Raw genomic sequence first — 16298 nt, 5'->3', positions numbered from 1 at the left:
AAAACGACAGTCACAACATCGACACTCATAACACAAATACTAACAGCTTTGTGTAGCATTTTAAATTTTAGGACAAATACATTAGTTACGCACCAGGGCTCATTAATTATCAAAAAAAGTGTAAACAAATATGCTAGCTTTTTATATTTAAAAAAACGCGGTAAAATATAAACTTTAGGAATTTGGAACTTTAATGTATTTTTTTTGAGAATGCGATCCTTGATAATTTTAAGTGTACTACATAAAAAAAGTAACTACATAAAAAAGTAACGCTTCAGCGGCATAAAAATATCAAGGTTCTTACTTTTTCTGAATTCCAATTCACATGAAACACTAGAATGCATTTCCTAACTTCTTGTGGCTTTCAACTTTATTTTTCTACTTGTATTTCTTTACTTGGACTTTTCTTTCTCCGAATCACTTTTTGCACTTTTTTCAAGACGAAGGGACCGTTCTTTTGTTGTTGTTTTGGTGTTGAGGGTAACCATTTTTCGAGAGTTAGTCGTTAAAATTATTTCAGCAAACAAAGTAACCCCGCTGGCAAAATAGACATACTTTCTCCGGCGACATTAAAGAAAATTTCGGCTACATCAAAGAAAAATAAACACATCTACCTTGCCTGTTACAGACAGACAGACAGACACACTCTCCGTATTATTTTAAGACATACATTACGCGCAAAATAGTATTTATTTCAAAAGAAAACAAAAGGTTATGTCACGCCTGAATGAATCTAAATGAAAATAAATTTTAGAGTAATAATTCATGTTAATTTAATACAAATTAGTTAAAGTAAAAGCAGTGATTTATCTTGTAAATTCTTAATTTCTTCTTTGTTTGTAGTGGAAAATCGTTCCATATTTCGTTTATCTCGCAGAAATATTTACATATGTTATGTTAAACAATCGAAAGACAATAAACTCGTTCAACGCACTATACATATAACCTCACTAAAGTTACAGGCAACATCTACGGTGTAGAGCACTGGCACTTCTCTTTACTATGACTGTCAAAACAAAAGAATAATTGAACTTTAAATATTATTTATGATTGATTGTAAATTTGTTTTGTAAAAAAAAAAAAAATATGTTTTTTATGAGAAGAAAATTACTGACAAAAAACGTACTGATAAGTTCTCGTTTTTCAAGTAAACAATAACTTTACTCGGAGACTTATAAACACTATTTCAGTCTATCAAAGAACAAATATAAGCTTTTTGCACTGTAAAATTGAAAAATTAGTAAAAATTGCACTCGGTAGAAAACAAAAATATAGCATATATTTCGTGTAGATTAGGCAATCCCAGTGCGAGAAAAACTCCAATCATATGACGAAGACCAGTACCTCATTGTAACAAGTTGTTGTTAACTCATATTGTGTTTATTTATGAATTAGGCTCTATATTAATTTATTTTGGAGTTATTGGTAGCAATCCACTATTAAATTTGAAATGTTAAAGATGCAACTTAACAGCAACAGCAGTAATTGTATTGTGTTGAACCCTTTACAGTTCTTATGACCACTTAGTAGGATGCTAATTTACGGAAAAAAACTTATGTGTTGGACAAGGTATAATCCAAAACTTCTTCTTTATAATCTTAATCTTAAAAATAGTTGTGTCCTTTACCACTCGGGTCTGGTTCTGAATGATGTGGAAAGAAACATTTGTCAGTGCCAAAATTTATGCTTTGCACTATTAGAGATATTTACATAAGTATTTAATTTGATTTATGTTATAACGACGTCAGTTTATTATAAAATCACATATATATATATATAATGTATATATACATAATATATATATATAATATATATATATAAGGATAGTCAAGTGTGCAAGAAAGCTAACGGTTTTTAGGTGTCATTGTGTTTTAGCCTTACTCGAAAGCGCATACTTATTTGAATTTATAAATCTATTGCTTTATTTTGTCTATTTAGATATATTAACATTATGAGTTCAACAAAAACCAGAAAAGACATCGAGATAATTTCAATGCAACAAATATTTTGTTTACCAGTGCACCGAAGTGTTGATATAATCATTTAATTTGATTTATATAATTATCACGTCAGTTAACGTAGTTTATTATAAAATCATATGTATTTAGAAAATAAAATAGGCAAGTAAGCTAACGGTTTTTATGCTTCATTGTATCTAACCCTGAAGGCGAACATACTCTAAAAAGTTTATGTTTATTTTAACTCGTAATTCATTGCTTCATTTTGATTATTTAGATATATTAACAACATGAGTTAAACAAAGCGAAAAAAGTCATCGACATAATTTCAATGTAACAATTCCATGACGATGAAAGGACAGATCACATGTGTTGTTGTTGGCGACAGGTTATATGATATTTATTTCAAAGATATCCTTGACATGGACATCCACAACCCTAACCTTGACATGGACACCCACAATTCTATCCCATACATTAACACCCACAACCCTATTCTCTACACTAACACCCACAACCCTATTTCCTACACTGAACTCACAATCCTATCCCCTACATAGGCACACACAATTCTATCCCCTGCACTGACACTGACAATTCTATCCCCTACACTGACACCCACAACGCTATTCTCTACACTAACACGAACAACCATATCCCCTGCACTGAAACCCACAATGCTATCCTTGACAGGGCATCCACAACCCTATCTGTCACACCAACACTCACAACCACATTCCCTACACTGACACTTACAATCCTACCCCCTATATAGACACAAAAAATCCTATTCCCTGCACTAACACTCACAATCCTATCCCATACACTGACACCCACGACCATATTCTCTACACTATCACCCACAATCCTATTCTCTACACTAATACCCACAGCCCTATTCCCTACAATGAAGCCAACAAACCTATCTCCTGCATAGACACCCACAATCCTATCCCCTACACTAACACTCACAACCCTATTCCCTACACTGACACTCACAATCCTACTCCCATACACTCGCACCCACGACCCTATTCCATACATAGACACCCACAACCATATCCTTTGCATAAACACCCACAACCCTATTCCCTACACTGACACTGACACTCACAATCCTATCCCTTACATAGACACCCACAATTCTATCTCCTGCACTAACACTCACAATTATCCTATCCCATACACTCGCACCCACGACCCTATTCCATACATAGACACCCACAACCATATCCTTTGCATAAACACCCACAACCTTATTCCCTACACTGACACTGACACTCACAATCCTATCCCTTACATAGACACCCACAATTCTATCTCCTGCACTAACACTCACAATTATCCTATCCCATACACTCGCACCCACGACCCTATTCCATACATAGACACCCACAACCATATCCTTTGCATAAACACCCACAACCCTATTCCCTACACTGACACTGACACTCACAATCCTATCCCTTACATAGACACCCACAATTCTATCTCCTGCACTAACACTCACAATTATCCTATCCCATACACTCGCACCCACGACCCTATTCCATACATAGACACCCACAACCATATCCTTTGCATAAACACCCACAACCCTATTCCCTACACCGACACTGACACTCACAATCCTATCCCTTACATAGACACCCACAATTCTATCTCCTGCACTAACACTATCCTATCCCATACACTGGCACTCACTACCCTATTCTCTACACTAACACCCACAACCCTACTCTCTGTACTGATATTCACAACCCAAAAGATTAATTGTCCCTAAAATTTAGTGACAGAAAGGGACATATGCTAGGGAAATTTGGTCCGTAAGAAGTGATTACATTTTGTTCGAGTGACTTTATTTTTTGCTAACTAAAAGTTTTTACTGATCTTTTTAAACAAACCAATAAAGAAGCAACAATTAATAGACTATTGTATACTTTTATTTTAGATATGTTGGGAGGACTTGCTTGTTAATCGTTTATTACAAAAATACCTTTCCAACAGGCTATATTCCTTCATCGTAAGTTGTTGAAATATTCTTATTTTGCTGTTATTACGAAAAACAGAAGATATAAGTACATGCTTCGTTAAAGTTAGTTTACAACACACACAACATTTTGCAAAAGTAGCAATATTGCAGCTTACCGACTGCAGAGATTACGCCTATTAATGCTTTACTGCACACGATCTAATAAACGCCCATTTCCGTTAAATACCTTTATGCGTTTATTAGAACATTTGCAGTGTGTCCATGTCGGAGAATATCTCCAAGAATATGTCCAAGTCTATAAATAATATAAACATATGATAATATTCAGCGAAAATTACTTTTAAAACATGAGCTGTTTGCTTACCAGACAGTACAGGAATAATAAATAAATATAAAATGTGACGAAGCTCGTCAGCAACGTGAGCCTCTTAATAAAATAATAGACGTGATGATTTCATGGAGGGCGTAAGAAATTTTAAAATGACAGCATATGCTGCCAATATGTTTGTGTTGAGAGGAATGTTCATATAATTGTTGTTGTTATGGGTAACGCACATTGTCTAGTAAGGAAAGTTGTGTACATTCCCAGGTAAGTACACCAGCTGCGTCGTGTATATTTATTTTGCTTTCACTTTAAGAATTGGTATAGTTGCGCAGGATGTTGAGCTTACTGAGACCGGATGTGTTATTCCTATTGTAGTGACTGAAGCTCTTAGTGACAATGGTGAGTTTTACAATTATATATTTTTGAGACTCTAGGCATAGGTAGCGCGTTTCGCTATCTTGAAAGGTAAAATTATCTTTTACGACAATTAGAATTTAGAAAAGTAACTTCAAAAATCTTTCAAAAAACTACTAACCACCGCAAAAATCTTGAAGAAAGTGTAAAAATAGGTATTATATGTCAATTTTGTTTGCCTTTATTTAAAAGTAGAATGCAGTAAAATAGGCTAAATTTTACTTTTTTAAGCTGATATCAGCATTTCTGTGTTAAATTTTAAAGAACGTTATTGCAGTCATTTGGCAGAAAAAAGAAGTTGTTTTGGAAAAATAGTATGGTTTTCTCTTTCACTATTTGTTGTCAATGAGATATTCCATGTTGAAAAGAAGGCAGAAGGCAAAATTTTGCTGGGTCAGTATATTTTTGGGCACGCACCCTTTTTCACCCGTTTTCACCCGTTTTAACATAATACATATTTACATCTAGTAATATACTGACATTGCAAGATTTTACCAACAGCATTTTTTTTTCCACGTGCTTACGAATAGTAATCAAATGCATTATGTAGTGAGAGAATGAATTTTACATAGTTATTACCAATACTTTCAGGTTCGGATGAGCATGATCGTTTGAGACAGTTAGATTACGAAAAGAGGGTAAGTAAAGCAATGACAAGTCCTTAAAAACTTGAATAGTTCTTGGTTTTACTGGTAGTAAGATTACCTAAAAGAATGAATATTTCTACTCGCAGAATGTATTTTTAAAGACCAGATTGCTGATAGCTTTTTAAAATTTCTTAAACGGAAACTTTTAACACGCGAATGGTATTCCTTTTAAAAGATTTTACAATTTAAATGACGCCATTTTTAAAATTAAAAAATGAAAAAAATTAACGGGGAATCTTTTGCGATTTTACCATTTCTTGCATTTACCACTCAATTCCAAAATAATTTCTGTTCTCTGTTGTTATTATCATTTTCATGTTGGAACATTTTGAAAATATACGGCTATGTGACACTTTATGCAGGATGTGGTTCTGGTGTGTTTTTCACTATCAGATCGAACATCTTATGAACACGTGCGTACAAAATGGCATCTAGAACTTAAAAGGTATCGTCCTACTGCAGCTATCATATTAGTTGGTACAAAACTTGATACACGGGACGATAAGGAATACATTGAACAAAATAAGTTGGTCGCAGTAGAAGAAGGAATACAATTAGCTAAAGAAATAGGAGCTGCAAAGTATTTAGAATGTTCGGCATTAACGCAACAAGGTGTAAAAGAAGCATTTGATGAAGTAGCTAGAGCTGGTATATTGGCAAGACGAAGTAAGAGATGCATCGTGCTGTAATCGTGAGACTAATTGAAATCTTTTTCCTACACACCTCTCAATATTTTTATCTTGAGTACAGAAAGATTTTAATAGAACAGGAGGCTTAGGTTTCAAAGAATTGCATCACATCATTTTTACAAACATTTGAAAGAAATTAAAAAGGTTAATACAAAGGTTAACACGTTACATAGATGTTGAAGGAAAATTATTTCTAGAAACATTTAGTAAGAAAAGTACCAGTTTTAAATTTTATGTAAAAAATGGTAAATATTATATGAAAAATAAAGAGAAGAAACAAAATTAACTATGAAATGGGAGCTGTGAAATATTTAAAAAGTCATTCGAAAATGCAACAAGGTGTAAAAGAAAGATGTGAAGAAGCCAGTATTTGTGTTTTGATAAGAAGAAGCAATAATTGTATCGTCTGCATTAAGTAGGAAACACTTCTATCGGTAGGCTGCTCTCCCATTAACTTTAGAAAGAGAATATCATTTTTTTTATCTCCTTAGGCATGTAGCTTGAGTTTTGAATGAGTTGTAATTGTGTAAAACTTTTAGCTGTTTGCTTTACAGCTAAAAATTAACAAAAAAAGACAACACTACAAATAATTATGTGAAGAAGACTATTTGGGTCAGCAAATCTTTGGTCATTGTTTAGATGATCTTACCATTAAAATTTTCCTGCTTTTCTCTTCTCTGCAAGAGAGAGAGAGAGAGAGGTAAAGGTTATCTGTAACATTACTGTAGCATACATACTGTTGAAATCTTGTTGCAAATTAGGTCCGCAAAAGTTAAGTGGTAGTTTCAACGAGGACAACAAAACTGCCTGTGTACTATTGACTACGTAAACAACGAGTAGTTTTAAATGTTTTTTTAACATAGGGAGATCTACATGCGAAGGGTTAATATGGTTAGGGTTTGCTTTACCCTTTCTCCAATCTTTAATTTGGCAAAAACTAGGTAAAATTTTCAAAAAGGAAAACAAAGAAGTTTGGCCTTGCAGCAAGTCGTTGCATTTGTATATACTGCCTTAGTGAGACAATTATTTGCAAAAGGAATTTTTATGTATAACTTTATTGTGTAAATTGTTTTTACAGAAAAACAAGATTCGCAAAAGTTTCTGCAAAATTTATCTGTGAACATAGCATAAACAACTTCAGATGAGATCTGCCTACTTTGCCTACAATCAACAAACGCGTTAATTAAGCTGGTTTCAATGTTTTTATAGTTTAGAAAAAAAACGATGAGTTCTGACTAAAAATGAGAAAGCAAATTAAATGTGTGGTTGTTGGCGATACGTAAGTGATTATACTTTTTTAAGGATTGTTTACAAATTATATCAACAATTTTTATAAGATTTTTGACTAACCATTTCCCTGTCTGTCAACCTACGTCAACTGTGCCTTAACCCTCTCCCCTTAAGTTCACACCTTCTTTTACAAAGAGTTTCGGAGTGGAGATATTCTTACATATAACTCCCCTTCCCTTCCTTCTTACGGTTGACTTCATTTGTGGACAATCCCTTATCATTAAATCAAGAAAGTTGTTGCTGAGTGTTAACACCTAAAAATAATTACGGTCGAAAAATAGCTTTCCAAAAGTTAGAATACAATTATGGTCCAAGCTAAAAATGGTTCATGTTTGGCACCGGTAATTAAGAAGATCCATCCAGCCTCTTTTTTAAAGATTCAAAGCACTTTTATAACAGTCTTTGGGAGAAATTATGGCAGTTTAAGGGTTCGGTGTTTTTTGAATGACTTTTAATCGTATATCTACGTGACCCTAAAAATATTTCAAGTTCAACACACCAAAAAAAACAGTCGCCGCGATTGCGCAACAATCCTGTATCGACATTTTGTTCCAGGTATCTTGAAAAAAATCTGCAACATCGCCGCAAATTTCACAACATCCTCAATATTTCTTTAAATTATTTGATCAAAAAGATAGATGCATGAAGCACATTGTTTTATATATGACTGTTCCAATTTCAAACGTTCTCGTTGCCTTATATTCCCTTTGCTAACAAGAAATGATGTATATGGCAGCCCATGGAGGAAACTGATAGCTGAAACGGTGACAACGGTGTTTTTCTATGTTTAAATTCCAGTGATGCTGTAAAAGGGTTGATATAATACTAATTGACAAAGTATTTTCACAATCCTTTTCATTTGTCTTTTCGGGTTTAATTGATAAGCTTACCTTAGTTCGTTATTAGCGCGCATTTTATTATTGCACTAGCCATAAGTAATATGAAACTAATTTCTGCGCCCCTCAAAGCCTGAGATATTAATTTGCAACCAATTTAATAATCACACCAAACAGACAATCAAAATTAAAAATTCAAATTATGGACGATATGTTCTGGTTACACCATCAAATTAAAATCGTGGTGGCTTCGCAAAGAAATAAAAAAATGTCTGCAATTCATTTTTTAATTTTTAGAGGCGTTGGAAGAACTTCCTTGCTTATAACATACGTTACTAAAAAATATCCAACTAGTTATATTCCTACCGTGTAAGTATTTTATATTAAGGATTGGTTGACGGTGGAAATTTTTTAACAACGTTTTACCGGAAGGTCGTGTATTTTTGTTTCGCTGCATTTCACAATAGTAATAAAAGGGTTAACAAAAAAATGTATAGAACATATATTTAAGACAAGTAAAAGACACTAACCTTTTTATTACGAACGTGTTTAAGCTTTGACATGTACTACTTAAATGTGGACTTGGAAGATGGCGAACAAGCCGTCACTATTGCCCTGTCGGAAGTTCTTTGTGACAATGCTAGGCATTTTTAGTAAGATATACTCAACAACTTGCTCTTAAATGTAACCTATTTAAGATTTCATATTTTGTTTCAAATAATTTAGGCACAGAAGAACATGATAGATTAAGGCCGTTGTGTTATCCTAAAACAGTAAGTATTATGTTTTTTATCACTATTAAGTAACTGTGGTATTACCTTCATGTATTAAGATGGGTTAACTGGACGTCTTAGACCTGTCACGACTACGAAAGGGCAAGTAAGCATGTGGATAACTTCTTAGAGTCTATTAGTTTAATAATTCGCAGTATGAATAATTCTTGAGTTATAAAGGTTTTCATGTTGATGAGGCATACGTGAAAATCCCTGTAACATTAGTATTGTATTGTAAAGGTTATGTGTATTAGCTCAGCCCTCTGGGTAAGGAAAACCATTTTATATAGATTGGTAACTTTGGATGTATTTATGGTATGTGATATTACTGTCTTTTCATCATCTTCCTAATTTATCTTAATTTCATATTCACTAATATTTAGAACGTTGTTTTGGTGTGTTTTTCACTGTCACATCGGAAATCATATGAACACGTGCGTGTAAAATGGCACCTTGAATTTAAAAAACATTGTCCTAATACAGCTATCATTTTAGTTGAAACAAAACGTAATACACAAAACGATAAAGAATACATTTAACAATTAAATAAGAAAGGTAGCCAACTAATTACAACTGGAGAAGGGATGCAGCTAGCAAAGGAGATAGGAGCAGTAAAATATTTAGAATGTTCTTCAAAATTGCAAAAAGGTGTAAAAGAACTGTTTGATGAAGTTATCATGGTAGGGTTACTTTTGAAGAAAACACCCTCGAACAACACGAGATGTATATTGTTGTAGTTTATACAAATAAAATTAAAAATTAATAAGCCTAAGAATGATTCATAATAAACTTTACATCTATATATATATGTCATCCAGATAAACTATCTGCGTGTGCCATCATCATATGCTACACGTTGTGTAGTGGTTCATTTGCGACTTGTAGTTCTGGCAATCGTGGATTGAGGCCTGCTCAATGCCAAACATTGTAACAATCCATAAAGTTTTAATCTCACCTTATATCATAATTGTAGTTCATAGTCAGAGTTCTAATCAGTGGGACTAAACATTTTTAGTTGAGAATCACTACAAGAACAAACCATGATAATCATCTGCAAAAAGAGAAAGGGTCGCCTCCATACTTAATTTTATTGTCTGTTACTAACTGATAGCTATTTTCAACTGGTTTATACGGAGCATACGCAGCGCTTTTTGGCTAAAAAGCCTTTGTCATGGGCTTTATACAGCACGGTATAACTTTTAACCTCATAGCAACCAAAATAGAAGCTATAAATGTATACAAATAACATTGTTGGAGAAACATTGCAACATACCTACGTTCACGCACACTCAAAAATCAATTTGCACTAAACCAAAATCACGAATCATCCCACTAGAAAAAAACATCAAGAAATGTTGATAATTTATATCCACTGCATTTTTCATTTAAACATCCATCAGCACATTAATGTTGTGTGTACTTCTGATAGCATAGATATAAACTTGTGCAACTGCGTCGACGACGTAAATGTCTGTTGATCTGACATCTATCTTTTTAAATAAATATTTCAGCACTATCAATAAGTCTTCATCCTTTCAGTTCCTCCTCAGTTCTCTTTGCATCCTAGTATAAAGCGTATGCGAGAAAATAGTTTGGGTTCTAAGTTTTTTAAGTTTAGTCATTTTGAAACTAGTGATTGATAAGAAAGTGAGTGGTTCACTTCTTATTAAAGTTTTAAAACTAACTATTACTAATTATGTTTACGCGGTAACAAACTGCTTCAGCGAGGCATTATTAATTCCGCTTATCCTGATGAGCTAAATATGGCGGACATTATTCCAATCCGTCTGTGGAAAAGTGCAATTATGGACCCGTTAGTTTGCTACCGGACGTGTCAAAGGTTTTGGAGCAACTTATCGGAAATAGGAAGCAAAGAGTAAAAACAGGAAGTCTTTTTAGTGATTAGCTTAAGGTATTTTCGGAAGTTCCTTAAGGTTCCGTTCTAGGCTCTATTTCGTTTAATATTTTCATCAGCGACATATGTTTTACTGTTCTCGATCTTCACTGTGTAATCTTGCAGATGACACCACTTTGTATCTCTGATAAAGCTATAGCTAATGTCAGAATGGAATGGTTTCAAATCCTGATAAATTTCAAATGATCATTTCTCTAGGAACAGTTGATATTCTGAATTCTAGTAGTGTCAAACTTTCAGGGATTTATATAGACTCAAAGTTACGTTTTAACATGTGAAAGAGGTGTGCAAGAATGTTTCACGAAGAACATTTTGGCACGTATGTGTAGTTTTCTTTATCCGCTACAAGTCACTCGTTTATTTACCACATTTTGTCGCAATTTAACTATTGCCCTCTTGTGTGGATATTTTGTAATAAAAAGTCTCATCAACTCCTTCGTCGGGAAATATCAGTGAGACACAGTGACTTCTCTCTTACTGTCTCAGACTATTTGATCGATTGAATCAGGACTCAATTCACCAGAAAAGCCTTCGTTATCTTGTTATACAAATGTACAAAATTTTCAACTACATTGGCCCTAGCTTAAAATCTTTCTACGTTAGAGTGACACAGGCTTAGAATCACTTGCCAGTGTCCATAAAAAATTCGTCCTCTTTGAACATTAAAGCACTGATACGAAACACAAGAATATATTGTCAGTGTTCGATTGCCAGTAACAATGTGTTATATTTTAAAATTTTAGTTTTTTTTGCTTTTTTAATAGTGTAAATTAGCTTTTTCAACTCTGAATAAATAAATAAATTTGATTTGCGATTAATTTGCTTAATTAATTATTGTATAAGGAATATAACTTATACAACTTGTATAACTTTTAGTTGTATAAGGAGTATTACCTAATTTTGCTACTTCTACATGCAGTTTGTATTATCATGGCTACAGTGGTTTATGGCATAATGTGTCCCCATCTAAAAAGACGAAGAAAAAGATTCCAAACAAAATCCAAGATGGAGAATTCAGTCACAAATTCTAAAAAATTTGTCGTACCATTTTTAATCGTGAATAAACCACTAAGAGATGCAGCGCTTCATTACCTCCGCTGCAAACGTTTTCTTTTAATGGCTTCAGATAATTCAACAGTATTACGGAACATCGCTGTTGTTAAAAGTGATTCTTTAAATCAATCTACAGCTTCTAGTATGGCGTTACCTACAATACTAAAATTTGTTTTATATCATACACGCTATATTTTACCAAAGTATTTAATGCACTACATCATTTTCCCAAGAGTAAACAGAGTACCATTGCTTTCTTGGTGCTACAATGTTGGAACACTAGATCAATCTAGTCAATTTCAACAATAAATCTTACAATGGGAAATTTCGGGTGGGTAGGAGGCAACCACAAAACGCATATGGAGAACAGTCAAAACTGTTTTGTTTTTTACCTATTCGTGTGTTTTTGTATTTGTAGGATTATTTAGTTTTTAAGCCGTATTCAAAATTTTTATACTTCGAGATTACGATATCCTTTCTTCGACAGTGGAAATGTCAAGTCAAGTTCTCAAAGTGCCGTTTTATGACATTGAGACCATCCAATAAGTGGCTCTGGCCTGAGAATCAAAATCCTTCAGATGAGCATGCTTTGTTTGCAACTACTAAATGAATTAGCGCTTATTTGCCTATCATTTTGGAAAATATTCGTCAAATCCAAAATAATAGAACTGGATAGTTTTTGTTTATAAAGCCAAGATCAGTGCGGCCTATATCAAAGTGAATTAACCAACAATGATTTTTATTTTTTGAAAAATAAATTTCGGATATATGACCATCTCTTTAGGTTGAAACACAATCATTAAAAAGCAGTAAAAAGCAGTTAAAATGATCTACAAATAGTTTACAACACACAGAGCATCTTAGTATTTATCTTTGGTAAGCGTTGCAGTCTTTCGTTTGTTTCCAAGCTATATAAAAACGAATTCGTAAAATTCTCCGAAATTAGAAATTGTAAAAAAATCGCAACACTTTGCTTCCCTGTACCAAACATAAATGAATAAACCGAAACGGTATTAGCTACTTAAAAGATGTCCAGGCTTCTAAGCGATGACTCAAAAATAAAAAAAGTGTACAATTACCGTCAAAACCGACGTTTGTTTGTTTTCCTACGCTCCTGTTTGCATAATGTGTTAATGTTAGGCTGCTTTGCTTCAGTATGGTAAGGGGAAAATACACTTGTAGACTCGAAATGAGTAAATAAAATAAACAACAAACAGTCCGTATATATATGATATTTGATGTCCTAAAGACTCAAGATATGGTTGGTGCATGCATTCTTAATGTTGTGCGCCATTTGTAAAATAAGCAAAAAAGGAAAATGTTATAATATTATTTCGGATATGTAATGTTATCTGTTAGATTCTCATTCTATTTCACACCTTTATTCGCCAAATTGTGTGTCCCCTGTTTTTCATGTTGTCACAGATGGATGGATATTATAATTGCACAATGTTGTTGAATGTCATCAGGGGAATACTTAACTTTTAGTTTCTGTTATAATATTCTTTTAATGAGCACTTTCAAAGGAAATTTTGTGTTAACATTGATAATTAAAAATATTGAATGATTTAAATACATCGATAGTTATATTGAATCGATTGTCTCCATAGTAACAAAGTGTAACGAACACATGAATATTTATAACAGATTATACTTCAGATCATTTTATGTTTATATTTTATTCGATCACGCAACATAACAAAACTAATACTTTTTAAAAAACACACTCACAATGTATCAATTATTGTTTATTTTGACATTCGTTGCACTGTGTTTACATGGGTTGGCAATATTCTGTTTGTGCAAGAATAAGAAACAAAATAAAAACCAGAAAGTATTATTGATTAATCTGAGCGCAACAGAAGTTATTACTCTCCTGCTCAAAACTAGTTACACTGGTATGGCGATGGCAATACATAAAGTGAAAACAATAACAGAGCAAGTCGCAGATTTATTGTTCATGATTTCGTTTTACCTGTACACACTTGCAAACTTTTTGTTGCTCTTCGCCATGTTTTTTATCATAGCAGATCGTTTTCTTTGCATTCCTTTGCACGTCAGATATAATTACGTTGTCACGAAAATTCGATTGATGAAAGTCATAATTGCAGCTTGGATTGTTAGCACGATAATAGGATTACCCTTACTTTTTTTGGACTTTCATATAGAGTATTTCATAATTTTGATAGTTCTAAATGTAGTTTATATTATCATGGCTACAGTGGTTTATGGTATAATTTGTCTCTATTTAAAAAGACGAAGAAAAACATTCCAAGCAAAATCCAAGATGGAGAAAGTTACAAATTCTAAACAATTTGTCGTACCATTTTTGATCGTGATTACTTTCATCATTTTTTCATCTCTGCCGAGATCTATTAACCTATGGCTGTTAGTGATGGATGGTCAAACAGAAACTGTCACGTTTGGCATTCTTATTGAAATTTTGTTGATCTGTGGTTTCATTGTTGATCCTCTGATTTACGTTTTCTTCAATAAACCACTAAGAGATGTAGCGCTCCATTACCTCCGTTGCAAACGTTTTCCTTTAATGGCTTCGGATAATTTAACAGTATTACGGAACATCGCTGTTGTTAAAAGTGATTCTTTAAATCAATCTACACCTTCTAGTGTGGCGTAACCTACAATACAAAATGAAGAACTTTTTCACTCTTATTACGTCATGCACGCTATATTTTACCAAAGTATTTAATGCACTACATCATCTTTCAACGAGTGAACAGAATACTAATGCTTTCTTGGTGCTGCAATATTGGAACACTAGCTAAATATTTTCGATTCCAACAACAAATCTTAGAATGGAAAATGTCATCCGGGTAGGAGGCAACCACAAAACGCATATGGAGAACAGTCAAAACTGTTTTGTTTACCTATTTCTGTGTGTTTGTATTTGTAGGATTATTTAATTTTTGCTTTATTCGAAATTTCTATACTTATACTGACAGTGGAAATACCAAGTCAAATCCTCTAAGTGCCTTTTTATGACATTTGGACTGTCAAATACGTGGCTCTGACATCAGAGTCAAAGTCCTACAGACGAGCACGCTTTGCTTGTTTGCTTGCAACTGCTAAATGAATTTGCACTTATTAGCCCATCATTTAGAAGTTATTCATCAAATCCTAAATAATACAACCAAATACACTCTGTTTTTGAAGTCAAAACCAATGTGGCATTATATCAGAATGAATTAACCGGCAATGATTTTTACTTTTTGAACATTATATTTCGGATATATGAATCCATCTTCAAGTCTAAAAACAATCATCAAAAAAGGGTTAAAATGCTATACAAATAATTTACTACATTACAGCGTATTAGTATTTATCTTTGGTAAGCGTAACAGTCTTTCGTTTGTTTCCAAGCAATATAAAAATATGTTCGTAAAATACTCTGAGATTTGAAATTCTAAAAAAAAATCGCAACGCACTTTACTTTCTTATACCAAACATTGTAATTGACTAAACAGAAAGTGTAATAGCTACTTAAAAAGTGTCCAGACTTTTAAGAGATGACTCGCAAATAAGAAAGTGTACAATTACCGTCAAATCCGACGTCTAAGTTTAACGACCTTCCCTCCCCTAAACATCAAAATCAAAAATGTAATTAATAAAGAACATCAATCCCTGAAATCACAGCACTCGTACAGAAGCTTCTAAGAACATTGTAGATGACAAATCAAGCAACAATGATATCTAAACATGGTATGAGGTATTTAATGAACAAGATAATTATGTTTAAGCTTTGATATGTACTATTAAGATGTAGACATGGAAGACGACGAGCAAGCAGTCACTATTGTCTTATCAATAACTCTTCGAGACAATGGTATGTTTCTAATGGAAGATGCTCGCCATTAAGCTGTCAAATTTAACCTATTTTAACTAATTTAGGCACAGAAGAACATAATAGTTTGAGACCGCTGTGTCATCCTAAACAGTAAGTATTATGTTTTCTACCACAATTAAGTAACTGTCGCATTACCTTCCTGGATTAAGATGGGTTACCTGAACCTCTTAGATTTGCCACAACTATGAAAGGGCAAGTATGCATGTGGATAACTTCTTAGAGTCTATTAGTATGCATGTGGATAACTTCTTAGAGTCTATTAGTTTAATAATTCGCAGTATGAATAATTTTTGAATTAACAAAGGTTTTAATGTTGGCGAGGTATGCGTAGGAATCCCTGTAACAAGAAGTACGAGAATGTCAGAGCATTGAATAGACCATTAGTATTATATTGTATAGCTTGCGTTTATTATCTCAGCCTTTTAGGTAATGTATCTTCATTTCATACCCATTATTATTTGGGATGTTAATATTGTATTGTAAAGGCTGCTACGTGGGTGTCAGCCTAACCTTCTAGGTAAGAAGAACCAGTTTATATGG

The 16298-nt window shown here is 33.3% G+C and overlaps 2 protein-coding genes across 4 annotated transcripts; both read left to right on the top strand.

Moving 5' to 3' along the window:
- Nucleotides 1-24: 24 nt before the first annotated feature.
- Nucleotides 25-14882, top strand: LOC130649601 (ras-related C3 botulinum toxin substrate 1-like). 3 transcript variants are annotated; one of them, XM_057455913.1, is made up of 8 exons: nucleotides 25-2346; nucleotides 3910-3981; nucleotides 4590-4675; nucleotides 5282-5328; nucleotides 5700-6003; nucleotides 6581-7305; nucleotides 8450-8925; nucleotides 11760-14882. In XM_057455913.1, exons 1-6 carry the CDS (start codon nucleotides 2303-2305, stop codon nucleotides 6589-6591), a joined length of 564 nt encoding a protein of 187 aa, XP_057311896.1. In that variant the 5' UTR covers nucleotides 25-2302; the 3' UTR covers nucleotides 6592-7305; nucleotides 8450-8925; nucleotides 11760-14882. The 3 variants fall into 3 exon arrangements, with proteins under 3 accessions (XP_057311896.1, XP_057311894.1, XP_057311895.1); XM_057455911.1 differs by having other exon boundaries at nucleotides 5700-6460; XM_057455912.1 differs by lacking the exons at nucleotides 6581-7305; nucleotides 8450-8925; nucleotides 11760-14882 and having other exon boundaries at nucleotides 5700-6470.
- Nucleotides 13626-14531, top strand: LOC130648587 (adrenocorticotropic hormone receptor-like). The gene has a single exon (XM_057454638.1). The coding sequence runs from the start codon at nucleotides 13626-13628 to the stop codon at nucleotides 14529-14531; it is 906 nt and encodes a 301-aa protein (XP_057310621.1).
- Nucleotides 14883-16298: the final 1416 nt, after the last annotated feature.

Source organism: Hydractinia symbiolongicarpus, chromosome 7 (genome assembly GCF_029227915.1).
Source record: "Hydractinia symbiolongicarpus strain clone_291-10 chromosome 7, HSymV2.1, whole genome shotgun sequence".
In the NCBI taxonomy this organism is placed as follows: domain Eukaryota; kingdom Metazoa; phylum Cnidaria; class Hydrozoa; order Anthoathecata; family Hydractiniidae; genus Hydractinia; species Hydractinia symbiolongicarpus.
Note: the sequence above shows the minus strand (reverse complement) of the source record. Positions and strands in the feature narration are given on the sequence as shown.

Coding starts and splice junctions, on each gene's coding strand:
- LOC130649601 (XM_057455911.1), top strand. CDS start 2,303: ATGACGATGAAAGGACAGATCACATGTGTTGTTGTTGGCGACAG. Junction 3,982..4,589: donor ACAGGCTATATTCCTTCATC/GTAAGTTGTTGA, acceptor TTTCACTTTAAG/AATTGGTATAGTTGCGCAGG. Junction 5,329..5,699: donor AGTTAGATTACGAAAAGAGG/GTAAGTAAAGCA, acceptor CACTTTATGCAG/GATGTGGTTCTGGTGTGTTT.
- LOC130648587 (XM_057454638.1), top strand. CDS start 13,626: ATGTATCAATTATTGTTTATTTTGACATTCGTTGCACTGTGTTTACAT.